This window comes from Pelmatolapia mariae, linkage group LG5 (genome assembly GCF_036321145.2).
Source record: "Pelmatolapia mariae isolate MD_Pm_ZW linkage group LG5, Pm_UMD_F_2, whole genome shotgun sequence".
Lineage (NCBI taxonomy): Eukaryota > Metazoa > Chordata > Actinopteri > Cichliformes > Cichlidae > Pelmatolapia > Pelmatolapia mariae.
Genome location: NC_086231.1, coordinates 34,855,556 through 34,868,608, shown reverse-complemented (window position 1 = coordinate 34,868,608; position 13,053 = coordinate 34,855,556). Strand labels below are relative to the sequence as shown.

The window sequence follows — 13,053 nt, the reverse complement described above, 5'->3', positions numbered from 1 at the left end:
TAAATAATAGCGCTGTTTTAACGGCACCCTCCTCAGAGTGCACTCAAATGCAGCAGTGATTCATTTACTCAAACTCATAACAGAAAAAAGAACAGCAGTAGCCTATGTTCAGAAAAAAAGCCTTTTATTTAAATAAAAACATAATGGTGGGGAGGGAAACAAAGAGAAACTGGCTTCTTTTTTCCACTATAACCATGTTTACAGGCCGTTCCAGTGTTTATCTGTCACTCGACACTTACTACACTCGACAACTCGTAACTACACTAATTTGGTAATTAGTTTGTCCATGTTTGGACTTCTTCTGTGTTGTAAACGCACAAAGTCCATGCATGATTACATTGCTCTGCCCATCAAAAAGTCTGCGCGTGCGCGAATATATCACCTATCGTCGGCTATTGGACTGACGATTGTTGGTTGCAAAATTTTACATATCGCCCAACCTTTGTAGGTTTGTACTAAAATAGCTTTGCATTAATCACACTACACAGTAGGGGTGGGCGGTATAAACGGTATACGGTAGAAACGATATGAATTTGGCCAACGGTAGAGATTTTGACTATACCACTCTACCGCAATAGTGCATGTTGATGGTGTCATCAAGCTGCGCCTGTTTTTGCGCCTGTTTTGGTTGAAAGCATCGCAGCGGCTGCAAGCAATATCATGTGCAAATAATGCCGGGCGACAGTAATAGCAAAGAGACGAAACACGTTTTGGAATATGAGAAAAGCCAAAAACTGCACTTCCTCCACTTCCGTACCATTGATTCATTAATGTTGATTTCTCTCGCAGCTGCTCTATTCCCATGTTGTTGCAGTATATTAATGACTAACCTCGTATTGTGGATGGATTATCTCAGTTGTTCTCCTGACTGAAGTTTGGTCCGTTTACAGCATCCTGCCATGTAATTGCATTTGTCCCTAACCATCGGGAACCCTCACGTTAACTTTTATCGAGTGGAAAAAAGTTAGCGCTCATCCTCCAGCTTCACTGTGTTTATGTTATGCTAACATAGCTGTGTTGCTAGCTATCACGTAGCACATCATTATATAGCAGCTAGACCAACTTCAGTAACCCTAAAAAAGTCACTGCTGTTTAGTTTTGTCTTCATTTATGTTGGAAGTGAGAGCAGAACTGTACATTTTAATTTTTCAGAAATCCCTCAGTCAGAACATGGCATATCATGTTTAGGTGGAAACTAGCGAGCTAACTTCCTGCTAACTTCTAACTCCGTTAAATGTAATAAATTCTGTTTTCATGGATGCCTGGATGTTAAACTTAATTGTTACACCTGGTAAAGCAGCAACGCTGATCATTTTATTAAAGATGAAAGAATGTAGACAGTTTTTAACTCTCAGTGATGCCACAGTGTTCGTTTGACTTTGGGACCTGAAGTGGACGGCGTTTTGGACCCAGATTACTCTGCGAGACTCTGCGGTAGCCATCATGCTCTGACAATCCATCAAGCGGTGCAGCTTCGTAGCTTAGCAAAGTCGTACTAAAACAGTTTTAGAAAGATTTTTGAGCGCCGTGTACCACATAAAATCGGTTTGAGGTCAGTAAGCACAACCAGAATTCATAAATAAGGCGCACCAGATTATAAGGTGCACTGCCGATTTTTGAGAAAATTAAAGAATTGTAAGTGTGCCTTATAGTGCGGAAAATATGGTATACAGAAGAAAAGAATATATCACGATATATATCGTTACCGCACATGCTTCAAATGATACCGCAATATGGATTTTAGGCCATATCGCCCAGCCCTACTACACAGGAATCCTTGTTGTCTTATATTCTATATTAAGTATACACTTGACCACAGTGAGATACATACTGTGCACTGAATTGTGTGAACCTGTGGTAAAATGAAGAATGATATTGTAAGCATCAATGCTGTGCCGCACACAGGAGGGTAAAAGGTCAAAGTCAGTTTCAGAACTGCTCAAATACAGCACTCACAAAGAGATGAAAGAACTTTGGTGTAGCCCAGACCTGACCCAGGTTTAAAAATACATCCTGCTCTGTTACAATCACTTTCTAAACTGAGGCAGCAACAGGTAACATGAGTGTGAATTCAGTCTGTCACTGTGAGACGTGTCTATAATTTCCTTTGTTACTGAAAATTGTGCACTTTTCACATTTAGTATGGATTTAAAGCCACTGATGTGAAAATGTCACGAAGAGCCATGTGTCCCTCTGTCCAAACACACCCACCCACTCTTCTGTGTGACTTCAGTGGATGTGAGAGGGCCTGGTAGTAAAGCTGTGGAGCTCCCACAAAGAGTCAAAAGAATACATTGTGTAGAAACTCCCAGTTCACCGAGTTTGAGAACAGCGGCTCCAAATGGGAGGAATTTGGACTTGCAGGAGTCCGGGATAGCAGCAGTTAGAGAGAGAAGGGAAGAGCTGCGCATCACTGTCATCATAACAAACCACACTAATGCTTTCTTGAAATATCTTTCAGTTTTGGTGATTCTTCCTTTGCTGCATTTGAGCTGCAAATATCTTGTTTTTTTCTTCACTTCAAAAGTGCAACTTTTGCAACAGCAACAGTCATTTTCTCACGACTAGCAGTTTGCCCTTGTGCTAATTCAACCAACATTTCCTTTTACTATAGTCGTGCTACAAACCACAGAGCTACAATATAGACTGCTTCTGCATCTGTGTAGATGGGTATTTATAGGCTACTGATACATGTTCCAGTCCTGAGGTCTTGATGGCCCTCTGCTGTCTGTCAGCGTAGACCATGCATCACTTCAAAGGACCATGCTGATGTTTTTTGGTTTGTGACCACGCTGGAGTGTAGATTTTTCTTTCCTCCTCTGTCCAGACACTGACATCTGTTCTTGTCATGTCACTACAAATTCTATTGTAGACGTATACAAAATTGATTTATATGCATATGCTGTTAGAAAGAGCCAGAAGAAAAGTTTTGAATATTTTTCAGTAATTTAAGGTTTTTTCAAAAGGCAGCTTCAAATTTTTTACTTTTAACTGAATTTTCTTTTTCACTTTTAGTCTTTTTACTGAAAAAGACGCCACCATGAGATGTCATGACCTCCCATAGACCTAAGTATGTAATAGATAAATAATCAGGAATTCTGGCATTTTTTAATGTTAACATCTCATGAAATAGCAAAAAATTTTAATTTACTATTTATTTTATCCCGTCTTTTCTTTTTTTACAGTTGAAAAAGCTGAAAGCTAAATTTGCTGCACAAGCAGTTCTTTATAATGTGGAAGAACAGACCAGTTGTTGAAATTGTACTTCATTTTAAGAATTAGGATGATTTAATCCTAATTTCCAATGGTTTATTAGGTAATAGTTTTACTGAACCAGTTTGACAGCCTTGCTTTAAAAGGTCGTTCAACCAAAATGTTATATTTAAACACATTTTCCGGGGCACTGGGACAGTGTAACGAGGCTTTCTCATTATTTTCTTATTATTTTCTGACCAAAGTGACTAACTGCTTAATCCAGAAAATAAAATGAGGCCTTGTTAATGATCCTTCTGCTCTTTCAGCGCGGACCATGAATCACACGTGAATTTTATCAACCCAAATGAATGAAATGAAATAAATATGTTTATTTATTTATTTTAAAAAAGCCAGAGGGGAAATTTGAATGAGATTTCTCTCAACTTTTGTTTACAAACTATATAACAATAAAAACGTTGTGTGTATTCCAGCTGAAGATTAATCTTCAAATCATTTCTTCACTTTAAGAGCGAAATCCTCCCCAACTGGTCACTGCAGATGGCCCCGCCCCTCCCTGAGCCTGGTTCTGCTGGAGGTTTCTTCCTATTAAAAGGGATTTTTTCCTTCCCACTGTTGCCAAAGTGCTTGCTCATAGGTGGTTGTCTGATTGTTGGGGCTTCACTGTGGTTATTCAAAATTAAACTGAATTGAATTAAGATCTGTGCTTGGCACTATTAATTGCCCTCCATGCTGTCTTCTGTTTAGAAAATAAATTTACATTTCCAAGATGAATAATCTACCCAAGCTTTTTCCTGACAGCCATTGGCCACAGCCAATCACACTTTTACTTTAGTTCATGTGCAGAAGGCTGTTCCTCGCCATTAAAAAGTATTTCCTCTCTCATTTCAGCTGCGTCGATGTTGATGAAGACGATGCTCCAGACATCGACATTTATCACTGTCCAAACTGTGAGAAGACCCACGGCAAATCCACATGTGAGGAGTTGCACTGATTCAAATGATTGAAATTTGCTGTGGTGTGATCATTCCACCTCTTCTCATTTGCTGGAACAATTTAGATTTGATTGCTGTCAAGTTCTGACTGATTCTTTTTGTTTGCTCTCTAGTGAAAAAGAAAAAGAACTGGAGCAAACATGACACGGGCCAAAGCACAGATATCAAAGCTGTTCAGAACGGCAGTCAGGTCTTCATCAAGGAGCTCCGCAGCAGAACGTTTCCGAGGTAAAAACACAGAACAACTCCTTACATGAGAACAATCGCATTACAGTTCCTTTTTTCATGCTCTTCCTCTACAGTATTTCTATAAGAAAACTTTAGGCCTCTGTGAGTTCCTTTTTTGTATCGTTTAAATTTATTTTGGGTTACACTTTGTTAAACAGACAAAATGAAAAGTCAGTCTAGACAGTTCCATAAGAGATGAAAAAAAAAAAGAAAACTTAAATTAAAAATGAAAAGCTTCATTAACGGCTCAGTCCTGGCTGGGACGTCATCAAAGTGGAGCACTGAACAAATGTCATGCTGGTTCACGTTACAGTTACAGTACACCAAGAAAAACAACTTGTCCACTTAAATACATGTTTACAACAATAACAGGTAGCTATTCATGTGCACCACTCACCCATAAAGTCCTTTGCAGTGTACAGTCGATTTGTGTCGAGGATTCTCCCCAACCGGTCGTGGCAGATAAGTCTGGTTCTGCCGAAGGTTTCTTCCTGTTAAAAGGGAGTTTTTCCTTCCCACTGTCGCCAAAGTGCTTGCTCATAGGGGGGTCATGTGATTGTTGGGTTTTTCTCTGTATGTATTGTTGTAGGGTCTACCTTACAATATAAAGTGCCTTGAGGTGACTGTTGTTGTGATTTAGCGCTGCATAAATAAAACAGAATTGAATTGATTCCTTGACTGTATCTGGCCACATCCCTACTGACCCAGGCATTCATACTATAAAACATCACACATGGGATTTTGTAATGTGAAAAGTGTAAACAAATCAGTGTGTGTCATGTTTATTTTATTCATCAAAGTAACCACAGCTTCATAAGACCATCACCTGGTACAGTTTATTATAAAGAACTAATTGACTTTCTTGCTTTAATGTGTTTGAGACCATCAGATGTGTTGTGTTCAGGTGGTGTTGTAAATATGTGGCTCGACTCTTAAATAATTTGAGATAAAATGGTGAAAGTAAAGCTTTCTTCATAATTGAAGTGATCATATTTATGACTCAAACTGATGAAGGAATATTGCGTGTATTGTTCCAGGTTTGAATAACTCCACTAGGGGGCACTGCCTGGTAACATTTCAAAGACCTGCTTTCAGATAGTGTCACATGCTGCTCACATAGAGCTCAGATGTGATTCTGTTTCTTCAGCTTAGAGCACATTAAAGATGTTCTCTCCTTATCTGGCTGTGTGTGCTTATTAGTGCTGATGACATAGTGGTGAAGCTCAGTGGCAGTCAGCTGACCATGGATTACCTGGAGGAGAATGGCTTCAATGAACCAATCCTGGTTCAGAAGAAAGACGGTTTGGGCATGTCCATGCCCGCCCCCACCTTCTACATCAGTGATGTGGAGAACTATGTTGGTAAGAACATCTGTCACCAAACCATATAGTACTATGACTGAAGCTAGTACTAGACCTTCTATAACAACCACTGCATTCAACGGGTGACATTAACAGTTACTTCTACTGAGGCAGCCGCTATTGCTCTTTCTATTACTCTTCTAACTTCTGCCACTGCTGCTGGTGCATTACAACAGCATCTGTTTGTTACTACTTTATCTGCTCTTGCTGACATACTGCAGTATGTCCTGTAACTCATATAAAAGAATTATAAGTAAAGATATCTAACAGCCCAGGACAAGTACATGCAAGTCCATGAAGAAGAAGGGAAACACAAAGCTTACTGTGAGTACTTGCAAAATACTTGATTAAAACCAAATGGGAAAGAGAAAGGGAAACAAAACAAAAGTATGCTAACAAAAAACTGTAGTGTAGTAACATTAAAGGTAATTTAACAGTAATAATGATATTGAACGTGTAGCCTGAGCGTTAACCTTTCAGCTGACACCAGGTTACACATGTCAGAATTGACATTTGAACAAGAAGGCGGACTGCTAAGTTGTCAGCTAATGTTAGCGAGCTGTCTTTGGTGTAATGAACAGATAAATGCTAAGTGCTTAGCTAACTTAGCTAAGTGCTAAGTAACAGCTAAAGAATACTGGAATTTCACTCATTTTAACTGAAGAACAAACGTCTTGAAGCGTAGCTCATAGCATTTGTTAGCCATTCAAACCTGCTGTTTCCAAACGTTCAAAACAGTTCACTGCATGAAACATTGTGATTATTATCTTTTGAGAAAATTTAATGTGATTTGGCTTCTTGTTGTTGGATGGAGATGCATATTATTATTGGAAGAGATCCATGTTAATATTGTAAATGTTTTTTGCTGTAATTCTGCATTTTTCACTGCTGAGAAAAGTTTTGTTTGCTGACATTAGATCTTCTTATACTCTTAACATTTTACAAAGCGTGCAGATCCCCTGTTTTAACAGTCATAAGAGCATCTTCATTTACAAACATGATTGAAGCCAACGTGGGCTGTGGCTTTAAAATGCAGCGCGTGTGTGAATATGAGAGGGAAATGTTGGCACAATGAATGACTAATGTCATTTGTTTTAGTCAATGACCTAAAACTAAAACAAATGACACGATTAAACAAAAAACTGTACAATGCTCTCTGCGCTTCAGTAGGGGGCGCGTGTGTTCTTCTTGTCTTCTCTGTGCTGCAGACATTTTCTGTTAAACAGTTTTCCGCCTCAAGAAAATGTTTAGCTTGTAGGCGGTTACTCTTCCTTCAGCTCGTTTTATTGTGTCTTCCTCACCCCTGGCCTTTGTCTCAGGTCCCGATGTCAGCGTGGATGTGGTGGACGTCACGAAGCAGACAGACAGCAAGATGAAGCTCAAAGAGTTTGTCGACTATTACTACAGCACAAACAGAAAGAAAGTATTAAACATCATCAACCTGGAGTTCTCTGACACGAGGTACTAGCTCTCTGCCCGAAGGCAATGTTTGAAAAATGAGATCTGGCTTCTAAAGATGCCGGCTGCATGGAAAACTCACAGTGCTAATTTCTTTTTCTGTTTGTCTGGGACAGGATGAACAGCATAGTGGAGAGTCCACAGATTGTGCGGCGGTTATCTTGGGTAGAAAACTACTGGCCCGATGACGCTCTGCTCGGGAAGCCAAAAGTCACCAAATACTGTCTAATCTGTGTTAAAGACAGCTACACAGACTTCCACATCGAGTGCGGTGGCGCCTCTGTCTGGTACCACGTTCTCAAGGTTAGAGAAGTGTGTCGGGATGATGGGAAGTCAAAATGTATTCGGCACTGATTCTGAGTCTTTGACAGGAAACACGGAATTTATTTCACTCCTTTCCTCATATGATGACGATGACGCCGGAAAATGTGATTATGTTTGCAGGGAGAAAAGATCTTCTTCCTCATTAAGCCCACCTCGGCCAACCTGTCTCTGTACGAGCGCTGGAGGTCGTCGTCCAATCACAGCGAAATGTTCTTTGCTGACCAGGTGGACAAGTGTTACAAATGCACATTGAAGCAAGGCCAGTCCCTGTTCATCCCATCAGGTCAGAGCTGGTCTCCTCTCATGAATCTAGCTGAACATGTTTCGCTCTTTTCCTATTCTCATGAATGAATGGGACAGACAGAAGCCTTGTTGACTCAATCACAAGCAGGAATCATACTTCCCGTGTCTGTGAGTCCACTTTGGTCTCAGTGATGTAAATTTTATCATCATACAGTTAGCACGAAGGCCAATGCGGACATGCCTGCCAGTTTTTTTTCTTTCCCAAGGGTAGTTTGAGGTGTAGCTGAGCGTCAAGCAACCGACCTTCTGATCTGCTGACGACCTGCTCTTCTTCCTGAGCAGCAGCTAGAATAGAATAGAATGCCTTTATTGTCACTATACAGATGTATAATGAGATACAGAGCATCTCCTAATCAGTGCAAACATGTGGGAAAAGAAGCTAACTTAGCTAAGTGCTGAGTAACAGCTAATAAGATAGTCAGTATGAGCCCCTTTTTACTCATAGCTCAGCTGTTATCTTCAGCTGGTGCATCATGTATGACGTTGGCCTGATTTACACTTGTGCGGGGAATCTTTGTAGAGCCTGTATCTTCGGGTTTTTTGTTTTTTCCCCAGAAGCAAATATAATTGTCCCTCAGGTTTTTCAGCTCTTTGTACATTCCCTCACATCTATTCTGATAGTTTCAGCATCTCCCTCTAGGAATCTGCTGACAGCTGTGAGTCTTGTATCGATGCTGTGATTATTGTTCTTTATACTGAAGCGATTATTGTTGTTCTCTCACTGATGAATTCAAAAAAAGTATTTGGAAATGCACAAGAGGAATCAGTGGTCCAGAACAGGCCGATCACAGTAGTTGCAGACTTTGTCAGCCCCGACGTGTAGTTACATTTCTCAGAAGGTGCACTTCCCAAAGTAAACTGCAAGCCGCTTTGCAGTCCACTTTCAGCAGCTTTTCCTTTTCACATTGTTCAGGACTTGTTGTTACTTGGTCTGATCTGATACTGAACTGCAGTGACCGATATTTTTGCCACGTAGCCTAAAATTGGACTCTCTTATTTTATGCTTATCTTGTCTTAAAACCCGTGAGGACAGATCGCCATGTTGCTAGTCATAAAACATGCATATACTGGTGCTGTCAGTGTTAATCTTGTTAAAATGACATTAACGCCATAACCGCATTAACGCGGCAAATCTCTGTTAGCAAGTTAACGTGGCTCGCCCGGTGCGAGGGGCTGCACCGCATCAACGCATCAGCGCGGTTAGCTCGTTAACACGTTAACACGTTAACACGTTAGCGCCATGCAGCCCCTCCCACAGGGCGTTCTGCGTTAACTCACTAACAGAGATTTGCCGCGTTAATGCGGTTATGGCATTAACGTCATTTTGACGAGATTAACGCTGACAGCACCAGTATATACTTCCTTAACAATAAAAATGCAAGACGTGTTTTTTGTTGTTTGCATTCACAATGCTGCATTGATGTTATTCTTGTAAATACTGGATGATTATCTTGTCTCATCTGGTTCCTTCAGGTTGGATCAATGCAATACTGACACCTGTCGACTGTCTGGCGTTCTCTGGACACTTTGTCCACAACCTCAGTGTGGAGATGCAGATGAGGTTTGGGCACCTTCCTTTTCACACACATTCATTCTTTACGCTTGTTTTTAGTGGACTGGGTTATAATGTGATCCACCGTGCCTCCTGCAGACATTCCTGTTCTTGGGAAGGTGATCTAGTGTGACCTTAAAGGCCTCGGTTGATATTATTCAGTAGTTTCCAATTCTTTCCTGTTCCAAATTCCACCAAATCTGTTTATGAATTCTCCCTCTTTGGAAGTACTTTGTGAATTCCATCCTTTGTTAGTAATCCGTGATGATGTTTAGCTGAAACTTTTTTTTATCTTCCTCAGGGCATATGAAATTGAAAAACGGCTAAAGGTCAAAACTCTCACTCCTTTCCCCAACTTTGAGACGGCGTGCTGGTATGTGGGGCGACACCTCCTCGAACGATTCAAAGGTGAAGTCTCAAATCGCGTCAATGTATTTATAGACTCCGGTTTTGCCCCGGTGTGTGGTACTCTAATGTAAACACTCATCCTCGTTTCACTCGATATTTCTCCAGAGGAATGCGTGAATGCGGAGAAAACACAAACACTGTCAGAAATGCATCTTTTTTTCTGGGCTGCACATTCAGCATGTGGCTGCATGTCTGCAGCGCAGATGAGGAGCTGGATGCTCTAATATTATTTCAGTCATTAAATCGGTGAATCGCAGAGTTCACAGATGATTAGCTTCAAAAGGTTTGGCCCAGCTAGAATCACTTGCTCCATTACAAGCCTGTGTTTAAACTCCCTTCAGCTGGCGTGGCCCAACTGTTTATGTTTCCAGCATTTTCTGTGTATGTTCATGTGTTAAAACCAGATTGTGATTTTGTGTGGTGCACGCCACCTCCAAACTATAAAGCTCTGTCATTAATATGCCATTGTTCTTTTGAAAAGGCACCTATTATGCTTTTCCTTATTTTCTGTCATATGTAGTATACGGTTCAGTCGTGGACACACATATTGAACGTGGCTTCAAATAATGAGGTCAGTGTATTTACATGTAATCCTTCAGACGGCTCTCTCAGGCAGTGATTTTCTGCTCTCCTCAAAGATAGGAGATACACCCCAATATGGTCATCTCAGAAGCCCCACCCACTAGTCCTTTGTTTGTGAGGGGCAGCCAGTCACAGGAAAGTCGGTTTACAGAAACGGTGGCCTTAAAGGGAGAATCTTGTTTCACACAGAGCTGCGCTAGGCTCAGCGTGAGATAAATAGGGATTGTGAGTCATGAAAAGCTGGTCTAGTAGAGGACAATATCCAGAGTAAAGCAGCAAGATGATGGTGGCTTGGACCTTAAGAGCTTTAACATGCCGCTTGGCTGTGTTGGGGTTGATCTGCACGTCTGAATTAAGGTAACAGGACAGTGTTGTCTAAACACAAAGTCGCCCTGTTGATGGGAGTCCCTCTTCTGTACACTGAGGAGTGCAGTAGCTTTATCTTCTCTCAGCTGTTCTCCTGTTTATCAAAGGCTTATTTCAGTTAGATCCTGTAAATCTCTCCACCACTGGGAATTTACACTGTCCGTTGTGCTCTTTTTTAACTCCAATAGTTCCAGCTGCTCACAGTTCAAAGGCCACGATTCACTCAGTGATAAAATTTGCATTCTTTGCTCTGTAGGTTTACATAAAGCGAATAAGCAGCCAGCTCCATACCTGATACATGGTGCCAAAATCATCAATGGAGCCTTTAGAGCCTGGACTAAAAAGCAGGTATGGAGGCAACTAAATACAAAATAGAGTGTATCTAGTGTCATGTATCTGTCTATTTTCTTAGAAACTTTTTCTCTATTTGATTTGTTTTTTGTAACAGGCTCTCCTGGAACATGAAGATGAGCTTCCAGAGAACATGAAGCCATCACAACTCATTAAGGATCTTGCCAAAGAGATCAGATTGTCAGAGGTATTTTTATTTCTAGGTGGTAATTTCATAGTTTTTTGGCTCCAGGAGAAATTAATGTTTCATGTTATGCCATATAGCATTAATATTTATTGACCAGGTTTGTCAAAAATCTAGAGGACGATGCCTTATTTTTGCTAATCACAAAGCTTAATATTCATATTTGGTTTTTGCAAATGAACCCTTTCCACTTAGGCCTCTCCATAAACTCTCATGTCAGATTTGCAATAAAAATGAACATTTTATTGCCATCAAAGAAGGCTGATGTTCTGCAGATTATGAAGCCCTCGTCTTTCCGCTAATCTCAATGATAAAAAATACTTTACTAAATTTTTCTTTACTTTTAAAATTGGAACTTTCTTTTGGCAAAAAGTTATTCTTTTGTTACATGTGGTAGCAACTAAAAGCAAACCAAATCTTAGCAGCTAACATTTAGCCGACAGCTAAATGTTAGCTAGCTTATCTAGCATTAAATACCATGTTAGTGCTATGAATAGCCGTTGTTCAGATAACTTGTTACTAAAAGATTAGCTTGCAACACACAGTGGCATTTGTTTGCAACCAAATGGTGAATAGAAAGAATGTGTTTTTATGTTTTGTTTGTATGTCTTAGTTGAGCATACAGTTAGCCCAGTGGTTAAAGTAGGATTTGCCAGGTGGGGGTCCCTAGGTTCAGGTGTAGCAGAGACAACTACATCCTCCTATACATATATATAAGCTCATGTTACATTTGCCATTACGGGTGCTTTGTAACTTCTTGACAGTGTAAAGCTGGAATTCTGCAGTTTTTACTAAAGAACATGATACACTTAAATCAATGACATCTTCTACAAGCGAGTCCTCCTACTTAGCAGCCATATTAAAAAGCATCTGAACACTAATATTTGCATTTACCTTGAAGCATTATTTAAATTAGCTTTCATTTTAAAGGTCAGCAGGACACAAAAACTTTATGCATCGAATATTCAGAGAGTTTGCTGACTTTTCACACAGATGGGATTTTAAAAGCTTCTCCTCTGGTATTCATAAAACTTTCATTCTATCTAGAATTCTCTCATAAGTTTCAGTTTAGACTTGAGGGTCATATCTTTCTCTTACAGTGTCTCAGATTTTACCGGGACAAAACCCACCAGTGACCAAGGATATCACAGTCTGCCCTGCATCAATCCAACATAGTTCATCACTGGAAACCAGAGCACAACACTGCAAACGACCTGCTCTTAATATCTAGTAATATATTGAGGAACATGGAATTATTGTCATTTAAAAAACATGTTGGAATATGAAACAACACATCATCTATAGATCCAGTATTTGAATAATAAAACTTTGAAATGAATTAGAACATTACATATAGACTTTAAATTTGATCAAATGACACTTCCTGAGCACCTGGACCGCCTGGGAATCCCAGGTGCTGTAAGTGTTGGGCAGCACAGTGGTTAGGACTGTTGCCTCACAGCAAGAAGGTTCTGAGTTCAATTCCACCATCAGGCCGGGGTCTTTCTGTATGGAGTTTGCATTTTCTCCCTGTGTTTGCGTGGGTTCTCTCTCTCCTCCCACAGTCCAAAGACATGCAGTTAGTGGGGTTGGGTTAACTGGTAACTCTAAATTGCCCATAGGTGTGTCTGTGTCGATGTTTTAGCCCTGTGACAGGTAATTTTATGTAGAAAATAAAGTTCAGTACCAGGTGACTACATTCTGAAGTGTTGTAAATGACCAGTGATA

The 13,053-nt window shown here is 40.3% G+C and overlaps 1 protein-coding gene across 2 annotated transcripts in view; it reads left to right on the top strand.

Annotated features, from left to right (window-relative positions):
* The window catches only part of phf2 (PHD finger protein 2), a 38,376-nt gene that overhangs the window by 10,254 nt on the left and 15,069 nt on the right, over positions 1-13,053 (top strand). For both annotated transcript variants that reach the window (XM_063474861.1, XM_063474860.1), the window contains exons 2-11: positions 4,105-4,190; positions 4,322-4,436; positions 5,637-5,797; positions 7,117-7,258; positions 7,372-7,558; positions 7,700-7,862; positions 9,356-9,443; positions 9,736-9,842; positions 11,047-11,138; positions 11,239-11,328. In XM_063474861.1, the coding sequence (XP_063330931.1) occupies positions 4,105-4,190; positions 4,322-4,436; positions 5,637-5,797; positions 7,117-7,258; positions 7,372-7,558; positions 7,700-7,862; positions 9,356-9,443; positions 9,736-9,842; positions 11,047-11,138; positions 11,239-11,328 (1,231 nt within the window). The remainder of the gene's footprint in view (positions 1-4,104; positions 4,191-4,321; positions 4,437-5,636; positions 5,798-7,116; positions 7,259-7,371; positions 7,559-7,699; positions 7,863-9,355; positions 9,444-9,735; positions 9,843-11,046; positions 11,139-11,238; positions 11,329-13,053) is intronic.